The sequence below is a fragment of the Gavia stellata genome, chromosome 1, assembly GCF_030936135.1.
Source record: "Gavia stellata isolate bGavSte3 chromosome 1, bGavSte3.hap2, whole genome shotgun sequence".
Lineage (NCBI taxonomy): Eukaryota > Metazoa > Chordata > Aves > Gaviiformes > Gaviidae > Gavia > Gavia stellata.
In genome coordinates this window covers 129,135,899-129,151,037 of record NC_082594.1, presented here as the reverse complement: position 1 = coordinate 129,151,037, position 15,139 = coordinate 129,135,899, and the positions used below count along the sequence as shown (strand labels likewise).

Sequence of the window (15,139 nt, the reverse complement as noted above, 5' to 3'; positions counted from 1 at the left end):
TTCCTCCAGTATTTAATTTCTCTGAGGTATTTCATACTGAAGACAGATCAACCTTGAAAGATAATTAATGTTTGAGCAACAGCTGAAATACTAGATTCATTTCCCTACTCTGAGCAGGAGGTTAGACTAGGTGACAGCCTCAGGTCCCATTCAGCCTGAATTACTTACAGCTACAATAAACACATTTAAACACTCACGGATCAGGCCAGAAAAAAACCAAGGGCTTAAGCTCTGGTTTTGTCTGGTTTCAGGGCAACTTTCTCCTTTGTTAGACTCTTATTAAATAGTCTAGAAAACCTTAACCCAAACATGTAACTCAATTTATTTTACTTAAATTCACAAAAGATATTTACAGAACTGTACCTGGCTTTAACCCTTTCTCAAAATAGAGCACTTCAGGGGCCTGTCTGACACCACAGCTTGCACCCCCATTAACACTTAAGTATGCAGCAGGACAGAGTGATCCAGCTGTGGAACAAAGGTTCCAGAAAACTTGGGTCAGCTTACTCTCAAGCAGACCTTGTTCCCCAAGGACCGGGAGGTGGGTCTGGCTCAGCAGTTGGTTATACAGTGCTTGGACAATTTTTACAGTAAGCCAGAGCCTGTTTATTAGCTATCACACCCTACTGCTGAAGCCTTTTCTTCTAGATCTGAAATAGTCAGAAGTGAAATGCTTGAAAGACAAAAGGATTAGTCTCAAGTGGTGCGGACACACACCAGGCAGTAGAGGCTGAACACCCAGAGGCATGCTGCCATGCTGAGCCCAAACTCTGCTTTCATTCTCTTAAGAAAATGGGGGAACGTATCCAATATCCACAGTGATGTTGGTATAAAGAGGATGCTTTGTCCTGGAAAGGAGCTTGAATTCTAACGAATTCATTCCATCATCCTTCCATGTTTTTCTGGTGTCGTGTCGGGAAGTAGGCCTGAAAAAGGAAGAGAACAAAGGTGATGTTTGCAGCTGAAGCTGCAGAAGAAACAGACTTCCAGAGGGGGCAAGGGCTTAGCAGGTGAAAGCTGCTAGCAGAAAAGCCCCAAGGAAATTCTTCTCACATAATACAGACTAGAGAGGGAAAGCATTTATCAGACTAAACAGATTAGACTAAGTTCATACTGAGTATTCTAAACAAGGAAGATAATTTGGACTGGAACCTGATCAGACAGGGAGACCAGTGAGATGACAACTACAGTGTGCAAAAAAACCAAGAAACTGGCAGCAGCTTAGTGAGACCTGGGAGCGCAACGCAGAGGCTTGCAGCAATAGTGTACACAGGCTGCTGTAGGTAGGTTTTTAAGACAGGGTTATTATGGAAACCTGAGTTTTGAGATGATAGAGGGAAGTCTGCACTGCCAGTGTGAGAAGCCTCCACCACACTTGACCTAACCCCCTCCTCCAGCTCCTTCATGTAAACTGAGTCTTTGCTAAGGTTCTCATAGCACCTTCCTCATGTCTTCAAACTAGAATGCTGCTTTCCACTGTTTTAATGGCACTTTGTAAATCCACAGGTTGAAGGGCAAGTTTTTATTATAGGGACCTTGTAACAAAGCTCCTCTTCAACCTGAACTCTCCCTCTTTACAAGTCAGGTGCTATTATTTTTAAAGTTTTATTCCCTGAAGAATTTGATGCTTAAGTCTGCTATGTGTTAGCTTCCTAGCTAGCACAGGTCCTTAACAATAGGAAAAAACCAGGAAACTAGGGGAAACCCTTCAAATGCAGAGACAGAAGCAGAATGATTCGGTTAAAACTGACTGGAAGCCTTCTTTAAATAGCCACAATCAAGCAGAACAAGAAGCAGTGGCATTAGGTATACTTACTGCCTGTTCTGAGGAAGATGATGGTAACAGTCAACCTGCCACAAGGCAGAGAGTAGCCTCCTAACTGCCCCCCCAGAATAATTACCTTCTCCAAGGCTCTTGTGTCTCTGTCTCTTCATTGTAGTCCATCACTTTGTAGCGTCCAAGGTGAGGTGATGTCCGAACTATTTTCATTCCTGCTAACTGAATCCTTTAAAACAACAAACAAAATGTTTGCTTAGGCATAAAGATGCTGTTTCTAGGCTTAGTTATAGGAAATTCAAAGTCAGAGATGATTTTTCAGTGTTAATGCAATCAAAGCAAAATGCAGAAGCTGAAGGGAGCAAGTTTAACCCCACAGTGCCATGTTATCTTCTCTAGCAGGTTCTAATCAGGCTCAGGCTAGAAAGCTCCCAGCTGCAGTGCACTTTGACAGGGTACAAAGAGGATTATAGCAAGCAGGGAATGAACAACAGCATACAGAGCAGTCAGGAGCAACTCCCATGAATCTGACAATTGAGCATTATTTTCACTTCCTTGTAGAAGCAGAGCTTTTGCTGCCTAGAGGCCCATTACCTAAACTTAAAAAAACCCAACAAACCAAACCTGCAGTTTCTGAAAGGAAGCCAGTCCTGAGTTTCAGATCCAGATTAAGCCTCTCTCTGTTCTTTGAGAAATGCCATTCATTCAGATGGCCCGATTAGAGGACTGGCTTCATAAAAGATTAGTGACAAATACAGGCACCAGACAAAAAAGTATGAGCTGCTCAGCTGCAAGACAGATAAGAAAAAAGGGAACTGAAAGCTCAGAATTCCAGAACAGAGCTCCTAAAACCAGCATTTGGGGTGACTTTCAAGCTACCCAGTGCTGATGGCATCTATGTTAGTTTACCAATAAAAAGTGCCTGTAACAGTACTAGGGCTAGCAAACCTTCGTTATCACAGGGCAGCTCTTAGGCAGAGAAAATTCCTGTGAATGTAAGAATGAATGTTTGCTCAACTGAGGTTATCTAACTGGCATGTTTGCAACACTTGATTGCCTTCCGTTGAGATCTGGTACAGCAGCAAGCTGCACTGAAGCAGGAATGTTATATAGCCGAAAGAAGCTACAGAACTGAAAATATTTGTTAGTCCAGAGCCATCAAATGATTACAACACTTCATTGACAGTACTATTATTTCAGATTGAGTTTCAGGCAAGGTTTCTTCTTTTCTAAAGATAAGCTTATTGCACATTCAATCAAAAAGAAAAGGCAAGAATGCTAACCTAGCTTTGCTGTTACAGTTTTTGCAGTGCAAGACTAAACTAAAACCATAATACAAAACAGTTAATACATTCATTTACTGTTAAGAAGAACCCAACAGACTTTCCTGTAGTGGATAATGTTAACACATAAGTGGTTCCAATCAGAGTAGTGTTTTCTTCTAATAAAAGGTAGACCCTGGTGTTTGCTAGGACTAACATTAGAGAGTACTGCAGTCTGCCAACTGTAAGTAGCAGCCAGCATGTTTTATCACTAACTCTGCTTTAATAAGCAGTATCCCAGCAAGAAAATCTTTACACAGGACTTTTTTTTTTTTGACATTTCAATGTCCAATTTCAAATACTAATTAATTGTGTTGCTACATGGTAAGAAGTGCTTGAGCACCTCCTACAATCCAAATCCCAGTAGGTGCATCAAGCTGGCCGTTCAAAACCAGCCAGCTCATTCCTAACTTCTGCAGGTTGAGGCTTCAGTATGTGAATAAATCATGAACAGGCACTGTCCGTGGCCTCCAGGTACCTATGGGCCAGAACATTGCTCATCATTAGTGTAAGTTTTCAAAGAAACAACACATGATTTATTTCCCTTCAAGAAAGGGCTATTTTGGGATTTACATAACCTGCTTACACTCCTATGCATAACTGGCATGACTCTCTACCACCGGTACTGAAAACCACATTAGATGCCTAAGCTGTACTAAGAACAGCTGAATAGACCCAGCATTGTAGTGTTTGATGTAAAGACCTATTTTCCTGGCATTCCATTCCTTTAGTAAACGCCAAATCTCTAAACAATCATACACCCTTTTAGTTAGCTTTCTCTGAAAGGAAAAGGAGGAATTCTATGTTAGAAAATCTGACTTTCAATTCCCATAACAATACTGCTTTGTAAAAACTCCTACACTCCTCAAACAGAACATTCCACCAGAACTGTGTAACTTGTCACACTGTGCAAGACCAAAAAACACACAAGAGGCTTTTATTGTCAGTTTAGTTTTATAAACTCCCCAAGAGCTTGCCTCAGTGCAGGATGATGAAGGTGCACAGTGCAACTACAAAGCTGAATAAAGAAGCTACAACCATGATTTTGTACTCTGCATTAGGCAGAGTACCTAGAACTAAACTCATTGTATTCATTTCTATAGCGTGCTGCTGCCATGGCAACTGAAGTACAAGAAAAAACATCAGCTCTTGCTGTCACTGACTCACAATAGTACCCAGGCTTCTCCATCACCCAGCACTGAAGACAGACCTTAGAATTCCCTGTGTTCCTTAATTCCAAGTAGTGGTGATTAGGTAATACTTGGAGCAACCTAGATGCACTTAACATAACTTAAATTCCCAACTGTCTGAGAATTACTAAGTACCTTCTTGCTTTTCTTATTCGTCAAGCTTGCAAATTCCTTCCTTCCCTTGGGGCTGTTAATGTCAATGGAGTCACTTGTCAACTACTGGTGGTTCTAACCCCTTGTACGCTCCAGAGCAACTGAAGGCAGAAGGATGTGAAGTAACATTCCACCCTCCAAAATCTGAGAAAAGCTCTGTCCTCCCAGCACACAATAATTGGATTCATAGATTCCGAGCATCTTCTGACATCATAAACCATTCCCAATACCACCAGCTTTTTGGATTATAACGAGACTGTAAGCACGTTAAGGAACATCATCTTGGTTCCTTTCTTAGGGTAATGCTACATGTTTCACTAGCCAGCCTGGTTCTATTTTAAGCCTGTCCTGTGCACTAGTACCTTGTAGCAATGTCGTCATTTTCACCACCACTGCCCCAGTACGTGTTTGGAAACCCATTCATCTTCATGTAATGTTCTGGAGTCAGAGCAGATACACCCCCAAAAAAGGACTTATATGGCAGACTAAAAGAGAAAGAAAAAAAAAAAGCATCAATATTGAAGGCTAATACCAGTCCTCCACATACTAGCAAAGTGATCCAAGTCACACACATATTAATCGCATACCTTACAGTCATGACAGTGCTAAAACCCAAAAGAGCAATACCAGTGTCATTTCTATCATGTGATGTCCCCCTCCATGGTTTCCCCCCCCCCCGCCAGACCAAAGAAAAGCTCGTTTTGAAATTCACAGCTTGGGCTAGTTCAAAATACCTGCATCCTATCAGACATCTTCCACGTAATCCAGTAATTCCCACCCTACACTTTTATTCTGGAAGGAAAGGCAAACAGAAATCTGCCAGTCATTTGTCACCAAGCTGACCTATCAGTGGAACAGAGAACTGCAGGCAAGAAACCGCTCAAGATTGCATGCTTAGGTCAAGAATACCCTTTTCTGGGAAAGTCACTAGTGCAAAACAAACACAAACCCTCTTAAAAGGTTAGATCTTTCACTGTCCCCATTCATACTTTCTATGCATAAAGTGAACCCATTAGCATATATATATCCAAAGCAAATGGAGGCACTTACGTGTACTGAAACTTATCCATGGCACTAGCCATATGCTTGGGATAGTATTCATCACAAACATAGAGATTATAATCATTCTCAGGTACTAGGTCCACATCATGCAGAAGAAGGCAGTCCCAGTCTTCATCCTTCAGGGCTTCTCGGACACCAACGTTAAGCAGCTTTGCTCGGTTAAAGGTACCATTCCCCACCTGGAAAAGAAAACCTACATTTCTTCACCAAAACAACAAAGAGGATAACTCAATTAAAATTTATGTTAGTAAAAAAGCCTTATTCAATTGAATGACACTGGAATGAATCAATACTGGCCGCAAATTTCATGCCCCAGACTCTGAAAGTTTCACCCATTCCCTTCACAGTATTCTCAGCAATTGTACGCTTTGTTGTGTCAGGGTCTGTATACCGTGGGCACCTGAAGGAAGCTGACTTTTTAAGAGACCAGTAAGTCAATCCTCAGGTGTACATCTGCACATCAACACTTCTGCCCTGACTACTGCTCATTAAAGCTTAGAAATGAGAAAACAGATCTTGGTCAAACAAAAAAGCTTCCTCTCCCTCCCAATCATCTATCAGTTTTAATTAATGAATCCAAAACTTGTTCTCTCACCACTGATCTTTTGCAACACCAGTCCACGTCAGTTAGAAATGACTGTTTGACCTGCACAGATTGCCCCACAGCAGGGTCAAGCCAGATGGTTTTATTTGATAAAGACTAAAAATACTCAACTTCACTTCAGCATTTAGTCTCAACAGTTTTGCTCAGTAGCCACACTGACAAGCTACAGACAAATCACATTCAACTCTTGAACTGAAAATACAAGTTACCACTTAATGACAACTTTATCCCTCTAAAAGAAAAAAAAGTAGAAAAAAATCAATAGCAGAATGATGATCTTGACAAGTGGTATGATATTTCAATCATTAGCAGCCATGGAGATGGAACAGCATCTAACTGACCTGCTCTGCATAAAACCATACTTACATGTAAGAAGATTCACATTTCTTGGTCAAAACCTAACCCTTAACTGGGAAGCTCAGCTACACCACCAGGCACATCTGATTTAGATTTACCTGCTGAATCAGGTAGATACTGTAACTGAGCTGCTGGCGCTGCAAGAAAGGATGAATATAGTAGAGAAGATGGTGAAGGTACTTCTCCTGGTTCCTGTAGGCTACAAGGATGGCTGACTTGTAGCGGGCCAAGCAGTGAGGTGGCCTGTAGCGGCCACCAGGCTGAACAAAAGGATTTTTTTTTATGATCATTCTTTCACTAGGGAGCACCCTGAAGGTGATGGTTAATGGACCAACTGTAAGGAGAGACAGGAAAAAAATAAAAGTAAGATCAGTGATGTTTCTCAACCTTCATTCAAGCCTATCAGATTAGCTACGTATGTTTACTAAAGACACCAGCCCTACTCTAGCATGGAACAGTTAACACCACCACGCAGATGTGCCCACACGATGAATTCCACCCTGCCTGAGGGTTACCTCCCCACTGCGGGGTGCCGGGCTCAGCATCAGGCCGGCAGGTGACCTGCCAGAGCAGCACCCCGAGTCCCAGCACAGACAGCAAGCCTCACGGGGCTCCCGCACAGCTTGCTTTTTCCTGGTATTGGCTCCCTACTACACAAGCAAACCTTCTGCCTTGTGTTGCTTAGATGGGATCCTTGGAGAAATCTATTCACTGTAAGAATAGCGTTGAAAATGAATCAAAATGAACAGACATAACTGCTTTTGCTACCCATATGGAAAATGTCTCTAAGCCTCTTTCAGAGGAGATTCAAGGACAAAGATGCCCAAAAGGATATTCAGCAGATTGGGGGAGAAGTAGTTTAAAGCCTGCATGAATACAAACGCTCTAGGAAATGGTAGCTTTACCTTAAAAAAAGTTTCAAGTTCAATTTGATGTTATAATCACACGCCACAAGGGCTGAATTTGCTATATTATTTAATTATAGACATTATACACAGGCAGTACTTCAAAGTCTTGGGAAAAGCAGACAAAAAGAACTGAGAAGGAAGAAGAGAGATGTTATGTATTTTCAGGAACAGGTGCAGGGTAGAAAGAAACTACATATGATAGTTCCTCTACTCAGCACCTTGATTTAAAATGCAAAGCATATCCAGTATGTTTAACAGTTTTTACCTAATTAAAAAAAATAATCTGCATTTTTATCTGAATTCCTCCATTCTTCAGATGGAAAAAATCTTGACAAGTCACAAGTAAGAAAAAATCAATATAAAGTGTCAATCACCACTTTAACACAAGTCTCACATTGTAATAATATGAATAAACAAATTCTACAATTATTTAAATACCTCTCCTTCTGGGTAGTGAGAAAAGATTCCAGAATTAGCAGAAGAGTTATATTAATAGACAAATCAGTTTGTCTTAATAGTTTCCAACCACTGTCAACTTCTAAGAAAATAAAGCACAAATGCAGAACAAGATTAAAATGTATTACTTAAATGAGCTAGAGGAACCCTTTACTTAAATCACAATTAAAAGCTGACAATTTCAAATGACAGCTTTAAGTAGGACCAACAATTCTCTGCAGGCCATGCTACCTAAAGACAAAATATTTTTTGCACCAGAAGCCTGTGAGGCAAGTTGTTAGGGTTTTGGGGTTTTTAAATAGCTGTAGATAAGATTTTCTTTTCCTTCCAAGCTCATAGTTAATCCTATGGCTCTCTTGAAGCAAGTTTTCAGTATCTTGTAAGTCAGACTCCCTCTTAAACCACTGAAATAAATTATTCTTTCAAAAAACTTCTGATAATGAAGCCTGAGAGAGAAAGAGCAAATATTTCAGCCTGGTGTTTAGTTCATTTGAGCAGGGAAAGGTATGGGTGTCTTAAGTCTAATTAAATATTTAAGCAGGTGAGTCCAGAAGATACCTCTTCCAGCCCATCCTACATTCACATCTCTGCTACAGTTCTAATAAAAAAAAAATTGAGTCTGTGTTCACCCACATCCTGTTTAACTGACACAGAAGGAAGCAACATCCCTCCACTATTTTTTTTGGTGGTGGGGGTGGGTTGTTTTTTGTTTGGGTTTTTTTTTTTTTTTTCTTTTTTGAGCACTGACAAGGCTTAGGGACTAAATTTGGCATAAGATTCAAGCTGTCCATTCAGAACTGGGAAACATTTTGCTAGGATGTGGAAGCTGGGATATCTCACATTTCTGACAGGCAAACCTATACTTGATCTCCTTTTCCTCCTCAAGGAACACACATAACGGCATCTCCTGAAGGTCGGTCAGAACAGCCGGTGATCCCATTCTTCACACTGTCAAAAAGGTGTAGCTGCTGTGAATGTGATTTCATGGTTTGTTTTTGTTGGTTGGTTTTTGTTTGTTTTTAAAAGGAAAAGCTGAATTTTGCTTGTCAACAAGATCTTGCAATAGCTGAACCTTAAGTATCACTTTTCAATCCTTCCCTAAGTATCTAAAATGCAGGGGGGATTTGATTTTGACTGTGTTACCCTCAGTAGGGAACTGGAGTACGTTGCCATACCTTTGTACCTGAAACAGAAGAGTAGTTCTTCAGAGAATCACGCTGTGGGCCCATGAATCTAGGTCACGTTTATTGTTAAAATTTTATGATGTTATTACCTACTTCAATGCAGAGAGTTTCCTGTTCTGCCTTAAAGACCACCACATTTCAATCCAACATTGTTTTTAACCTGTAATTTATGTTGCTTTTTAGATTTATGAACTCCCTGATTATCAGATCTTTTACCTAAAGCACCATTAACCACTGATTTGATGATAACCGGAGCTTGCTAGAAATGTTACTTTCGGATTGGATTTCAACTAGAGATCATTGCTTCAAGGAAAATAAAAGAATGGGAATTAATCCCTTTTATTCTCCCAGAAAGGCAGGGTTTTGTTTCCTATAATACAGTCGGGGCTCTTTGTATTGCAGAGTAAGATTCTTTAGCGATAATCCTTAAATTCCAAAAAAATAAAATCTAAATTTGGACATAAGAGTATGAGTAAGATAATGTGCAATAGTTTCACTCCTGTTGCCTCCTTCCATACCCAAACGTACAATTCTTGAAGGTATATCTGCATTTTTCAGCTTTTTCAAGATGTCATGTTCTCCCGAGCTGCCTGGCTCCATACCTCAAACAACTCAGCTCAGAAACTCAATCTAGTATATGCCAAGGAAACACAGAAAAAAGAAGTTAGTCTGTGACTTACATCCCCCAAACCTCTGGCTGCCCTACGCTCTGTGGCTACAAGCTGAATTCTGGCTCTCAGGTCTCCTTCCCGCCCAACTAACAAAAGGCTAATGCACTGTAATCCAGTTAAATCCCAGATGTGAACAGAGCAGTTGCAGCCTGGACCAAATAGGGAAAAATAAACCTGCTAAAGCACAGCTTTGGGAAAGGAGGAAAACCCCATCTTAGACGTGCTAGAAAGCACAGGATCCCAATTCAGACAAGGTACAGAATCAACACCCTGAAGCGTGCAAGCAATTTCTCCGCAGCCTGGTTCCTAAGCTCTTTCTGTGCCTGTACCATCACACAGAAGGCGTTTAATTACTATGAAACTTTAGTGTGTAGAGTTAAAACTCCCAATTCCCTGCCTGTATTGTTAGCTGTGCCAGTGACAGCATACTCCCTGCTTGCTTTACTTTCCAGGCAACGCATTTGACTGGGGGGATCTGTTGGTTTTGACCAGATCTATCCCATCTTAAGAAAGAAACTACATGACTTCCAAACTCCTTGCTACACATTTAGAGTTAGCAGCTATAACTACTGAGTTCAACCACAATAAGCAGAATTTACACAAGCTCAACAAACAGGAACACTAGCATGAATGAGTATCTTGCCGACAAAGTGCAGCACCTCATGCTACATTAACAGAGTCACATTTGTATAGTTCTACCACTGTTTGAATGAAAGTAAAAAAAAAAAAATAGCAGACCAACAGCCTTAATTTCAGCAGCAGTTTCTAATGACAGAATACAAGGCTGCCCCAACTACAGCTGAAAAGAAATCTCAGCATTACCACCTTTTTACTTCTCTTTCAATCGAAGAAAAGAAACCTTGGTAGAAGAGCATCCACTAGAAAACACAGCAGGAGCAACTCATCACCACAACAGACAGTCATACTCATGAAAAGGTTATGACAGACGGGATTGAAAGGGAGTAACTACTATAAGAAGGGCATGGAAAAAAATTCTTCCATAGCATCAGCGTTATTTAAAACAGCAGAGTTACAGACAGAACTTGCAACTATGAAAGTCCTCAAGGGCCAAACCAAGTCGTTCAGCGCAAAACATGCATGAAAGTACCCCTTAAAAAAAAATAAAAACCTCAGTCTTCCGGCATCAAGCTTCTTCCTGTGAAAGAGGAAAAGATGAACCGAAACAAAACATCTTGCATGCCATGTGAGAAAGTCAGGTTTTGAATTTAAATGCTACTTTGTCAAGTTTGAATAAGCACAACTCTAGCATATAAGCACTTTGCTTTTTCCAAAAACAAAGAAGGGAGAAACAGGCAACTGGTTATTTGTGTAGAAACTTTAACTTTTAAGGGAACTTGAGTAATTTGTTCACAATATTAGTGAAGACACTGAATATCTAGTACAATTTCCATTTTCAAGTTGTCAGTCACAGAATGTTCAACAGACACCACTAAGCATTACAAAAGTAACATTAGTCAGCAAGAGTCTAGTTCCTCCAAGGCAGATGCAAAACTTCTAGTACATCTTTAGCAATTATACTTTAATTCTTATTCCACAGCCCTGGAAGAACCAAGATGCTGTAGATTCAAGAGGCTGGAAAAAGACAGATGAGCTGCAAGCTGATCTTACATTCAAACAGTTATCAAAATGATCTACTATATACATAAGTGGAAGAAGTGCCGCATTTCAGAAAAGCCCTGATGCAGAAACCACTTAAGCCATTTGGCATTCTTCCAGTTACTTTAACATGCTTTGGGGTGGACACAGTGACTTATTACCAGCTCTGAATTGGAGACTGGAGTCCTCCAGACTTGATTTGAAATTTCATTTAATGGAGTTTATTAAATTAATATTAAAAGGTATCGTTCTCGCTGATGTAATGCTTCCAAGAGCGATCAGTCCCATGAGAGATGATAAAAACCAATCAAGACATTATGAAAGTATTTATGTATCTATTCATATATGCCCATGACATACAAAACAAAGGGCAAGCACCTTGCAGAGTAGCATGCATTTCTCAGGGTGAAAAAAAACCCCAAAACCGGAAGAGGCTGGCATATAGTAATACCAGAAGGAAAAATTTACTTCTTATACTTAAATGGAAATATCACCAAGTAAAAGTTAAATTGTAGCAGAGCGCTCATTTTTCTTAAGCTGAATCTGTATCAATGCTCCAAAGGGTTTGTGTTTCACAGCAACAATGCTTCACATGCTCAACTCTAATTTTTATGCAGCAAAACTTCCACAATTACTTTGCCTAATATTTTTTTTCTCTCCCAGTCAACTTTACTGTTTGTTTCTGTCTATAACTAACATTCTGGTTTCATTTTAGCTCTTAAGTACCACATGCAGGCCAACCCCCTCTGTTCTCAGTGCTCTCAAGGGTGGGCAGAAGCAGTGATCTAAGAGGTCTAAGAGCATCGATTACTTTAGTGTAATTTCATTCTGCATCTGCCTCCTCCATATACGTCACTACTCTTGCTTATCTGATGGTTTGCAGGCAAGCTGCACAGAATTGCACCTAGTTTTGTTTGTTTTTCTTTTTTTGAGACCAAAGCTTTCTCATTTGACTCTTTTCAGGACAGTGGATTCTCATCAGTAGTGGAGACAAACAGGATGCAGGCATGTTTCTGCTGTGCTTTTTCAAATAAAACAATTAAGTCTGAAACACAGAATTGTAGCTTCCCAAAAGCACCGATGGGCTGTAGCTAGTGATGAACAGAGACTGCACTAAGACCATTACAACTGGCGCCTGTGCAAAAAGGCTCTGTACTATTAGTATTTCAGTATTTACTTAGTAGAGCTGTTTCCAAGGGAAACGCTGAAGCATATACCCAAAAGTTATCATACCATTTTGTTATACATACTGCATGTATTTCATTTAACTTCAGCAACAGAGGAAGGAAGAAAACTTCCCAAAAGAACAAGCATCATTACGAAGATTGCAGTCTAAAAAGGCTCATCCAAAGCGTCCCAGGAGAGTTCTCTAACCAAAGTAAGCAACTTGACCAAGAGTAACCACAGCACTGGCTTTCCACAATACTTCCACCTGTGAACCGTTTGCTTACTCTGCTCCACGTGCAGTGATCAGCTTCCCTAGAACAGCAGGGCAACTAGTAAGTAGTGCTCCCAGACTAGTTATATGCAAGACTTAGATGTGGAGAAACCTGTGCAGTATGGAAAACCAGGCAAGGGTAACTTACTACACAGTACTTGAAGAAGTAGGCATCCCCAAATCAGCTGTAAGTGCATGCTTACAGAACTCGTCCATTCTTGGCTGGCTGAGTCGAACTGACTCACTATTACCAGAGATGCGCCACTTTACTACCAACAAACTTGCTTTATGGGTTTGACTTTGTATTTACTTAGAAGTTTCTCAACTGTTTTAGTAGTTCAGTAGCCGGATTAATGCTGCCTCTAGGATCAGCTCTAATTTGGTCCTAGTGTAAATACAAATTAACTTGTGACCAGATTTTTAAGTCTAAAGAAGTTTCTATGTCTAAAGGACGCGTAACAACCATAGGTCAAAAAGATCACCATGAAGAGCAAGGTGCCAAGCCACATTCTCATATGAATGGTCTTTAAAGCCGACTTAATCAATTCATATTGAACTACAGGCTTGGTATGAGGCTGAGATAAAGAACCCAGGAGTTACAGTGAGTCAGACATCAAAATTATGCAGTTCCCGAAGTACAATCGCTGGCCCATTTTATACAGGACCGCCAAGGAAAAAGTAAAAAGTGTTACTATGTTCGTATTAACAGCATGCACTGTTTTCGCTCTTGTTCTACAATCTCTATGTAGCCAAGTCCTTAATGTTGGAAGTTTTCGGATCAGTAAAATACTTTTTCTCGTATAACCAATAAAAATGAGTTAATGAACACGAGAAAGTTTTGTCAGTGTAAGTATTACATCAGTATACCACTTTTAAAGTGGGAAAGTTTGAAAAACATACTTATATTTACAAAGCCTTCCGTGTTATCACGTACCAAAGCAGCTATTTCAAACACTACCGGTTTATACCCACCAAATATTGGTGACTGCACCGAGCAGTACGGCATAGCTTCTTCACTAGGAGCTTGGGTAAACAAGCTGAGGTTTGTGTACACATCGTGAGGTTTTGAGTAATCCAGAGCCTGATGCGAGTCTAAAAACCCACGAAACACATTTGAAGGTCCACCTCGGTAGAGTATCAGGATGAATATCGCTTGGAAGACAAACAGAAACAGCAGAAAACAAGGATTTTCGACACGAGAGAGGGACATGGCTTTTCACCCATGCTCCGCTATCAGACCGGCGAGGAGTTTAACCGCCTTCCACGGGCCGCCGTGCTACCTCCAGCGCTACGCGGCTGCGGAGGGAAGACCTCGACCTCCTCTTCAGACCTTCTGAGGCGGCAGCCTGCTCTTCCAGCACGGCTTCGTCAGGACGCTTTCAGCCAAACCACGCCGCCCCGCTACGAGCTCCACGAGCCGGACTGAAGGAGAGGAGAAGCCGCTCAAGCCCACCCGGAGAAGAGCCCCGAGGGCAGCGGCAGCCGAGCCCGGCCCACAGCAGCACAGGCGCAGCGGCCGCCCCCCCACAGCCTCACGCCCACCGCCGCGGGGCAGGCTGCCTGAGGCGGAGGCAACGGCGGGAAGCACGCGCGGGCGCCTCCGGAAAAGGACCGCCCGCCCGCCCGGGGCCGGAGCGGCGCACAGCCGGCCCGGCGGGACGGCCAACGCGCGGCAGGGCGGGGGGCGTGTGGAGCAGGCTGGCCTGTAACCCCCCGCACCCCACCCCGGAGGCTCCCGGCAGCGCGGCCTTCCCCCAGCCCGCGGAACCGGCGGGCGGCGGCGCGCGGCCGTTTACCGCCCGACCGTCATGCAGCCGCCACCGGCGCCCGCGGTTTGCATGCGGGAGCCCGCGCGCACCCCCCTCCCGCCTTCCGGCGAGACTACGGCTCCCAGCATGGAAAGCGGGGCGGGGCGCGGGCCGGCCGGGCTGTGCCGCCGCGCGGCATGCTGGGAGATGTAGTCCCCGGCCTCCCTCAGCGCCCGCCGCTGTCAGGGCCCGCGGCAGGGGTGGCCGCCGAGTAACGGCGCCGGGGCGGAGGGGAGAGGGGTAGGGACGGCTGCTGAGGTGTACCGCGGCTCTTCTCTGTCAGCCCGCAGCCGCTGTCCCGACTCTGAATTGCTTACTGAGCTGAGCCGAGCGAGAGGGGCTGAGTGACTCCAATACTCCCTACGGGCGCCTGCCGGGACTGCGTGGCCTCCGCAGCGAGGGACCGCCTGTCACGGCCTCACTGCTCGGAAACATTTTCCTTCCACACCCGTCTCTTTAGTGGGCGATTTCTTAATGAGATGGGCCTTACGAGATCGTGCTGTCAGTCCGTCTGCCCGCTCTCATACCAGATGACAGAAATCACAGAGTCACGGAATGATGGGGGTTGGAAGGGACCTCTGGAGATCATCTC

At 42.8% G+C, this 15,139-nt stretch overlaps 1 protein-coding gene across 1 annotated transcript; it reads right to left on the bottom strand.

Annotated features, from left to right (window-relative positions):
• Positions 1 to 321: 321 nt before the first annotated feature.
• LOC104259788 (beta-1,4-galactosyltransferase 3) lies at positions 322 to 14,205 on the bottom strand. Its single transcript, XM_059819566.1, has 6 exons — positions 13,712 to 14,205; positions 6,564 to 6,799; positions 5,493 to 5,683; positions 4,805 to 4,927; positions 1,902 to 2,006; positions 322 to 926 (listed from the first exon to the last, which is right to left on the bottom strand). The coding sequence occupies exons 1-6, from the start codon at positions 13,947 to 13,949 to the stop codon at positions 785 to 787; spliced, it is 1,035 nt and encodes a 344-aa protein (XP_059675549.1). The 5' UTR covers positions 13,950 to 14,205; the 3' UTR covers positions 322 to 784.
• Between the last annotated feature and the right edge of the window lie 934 nt (positions 14,206 to 15,139).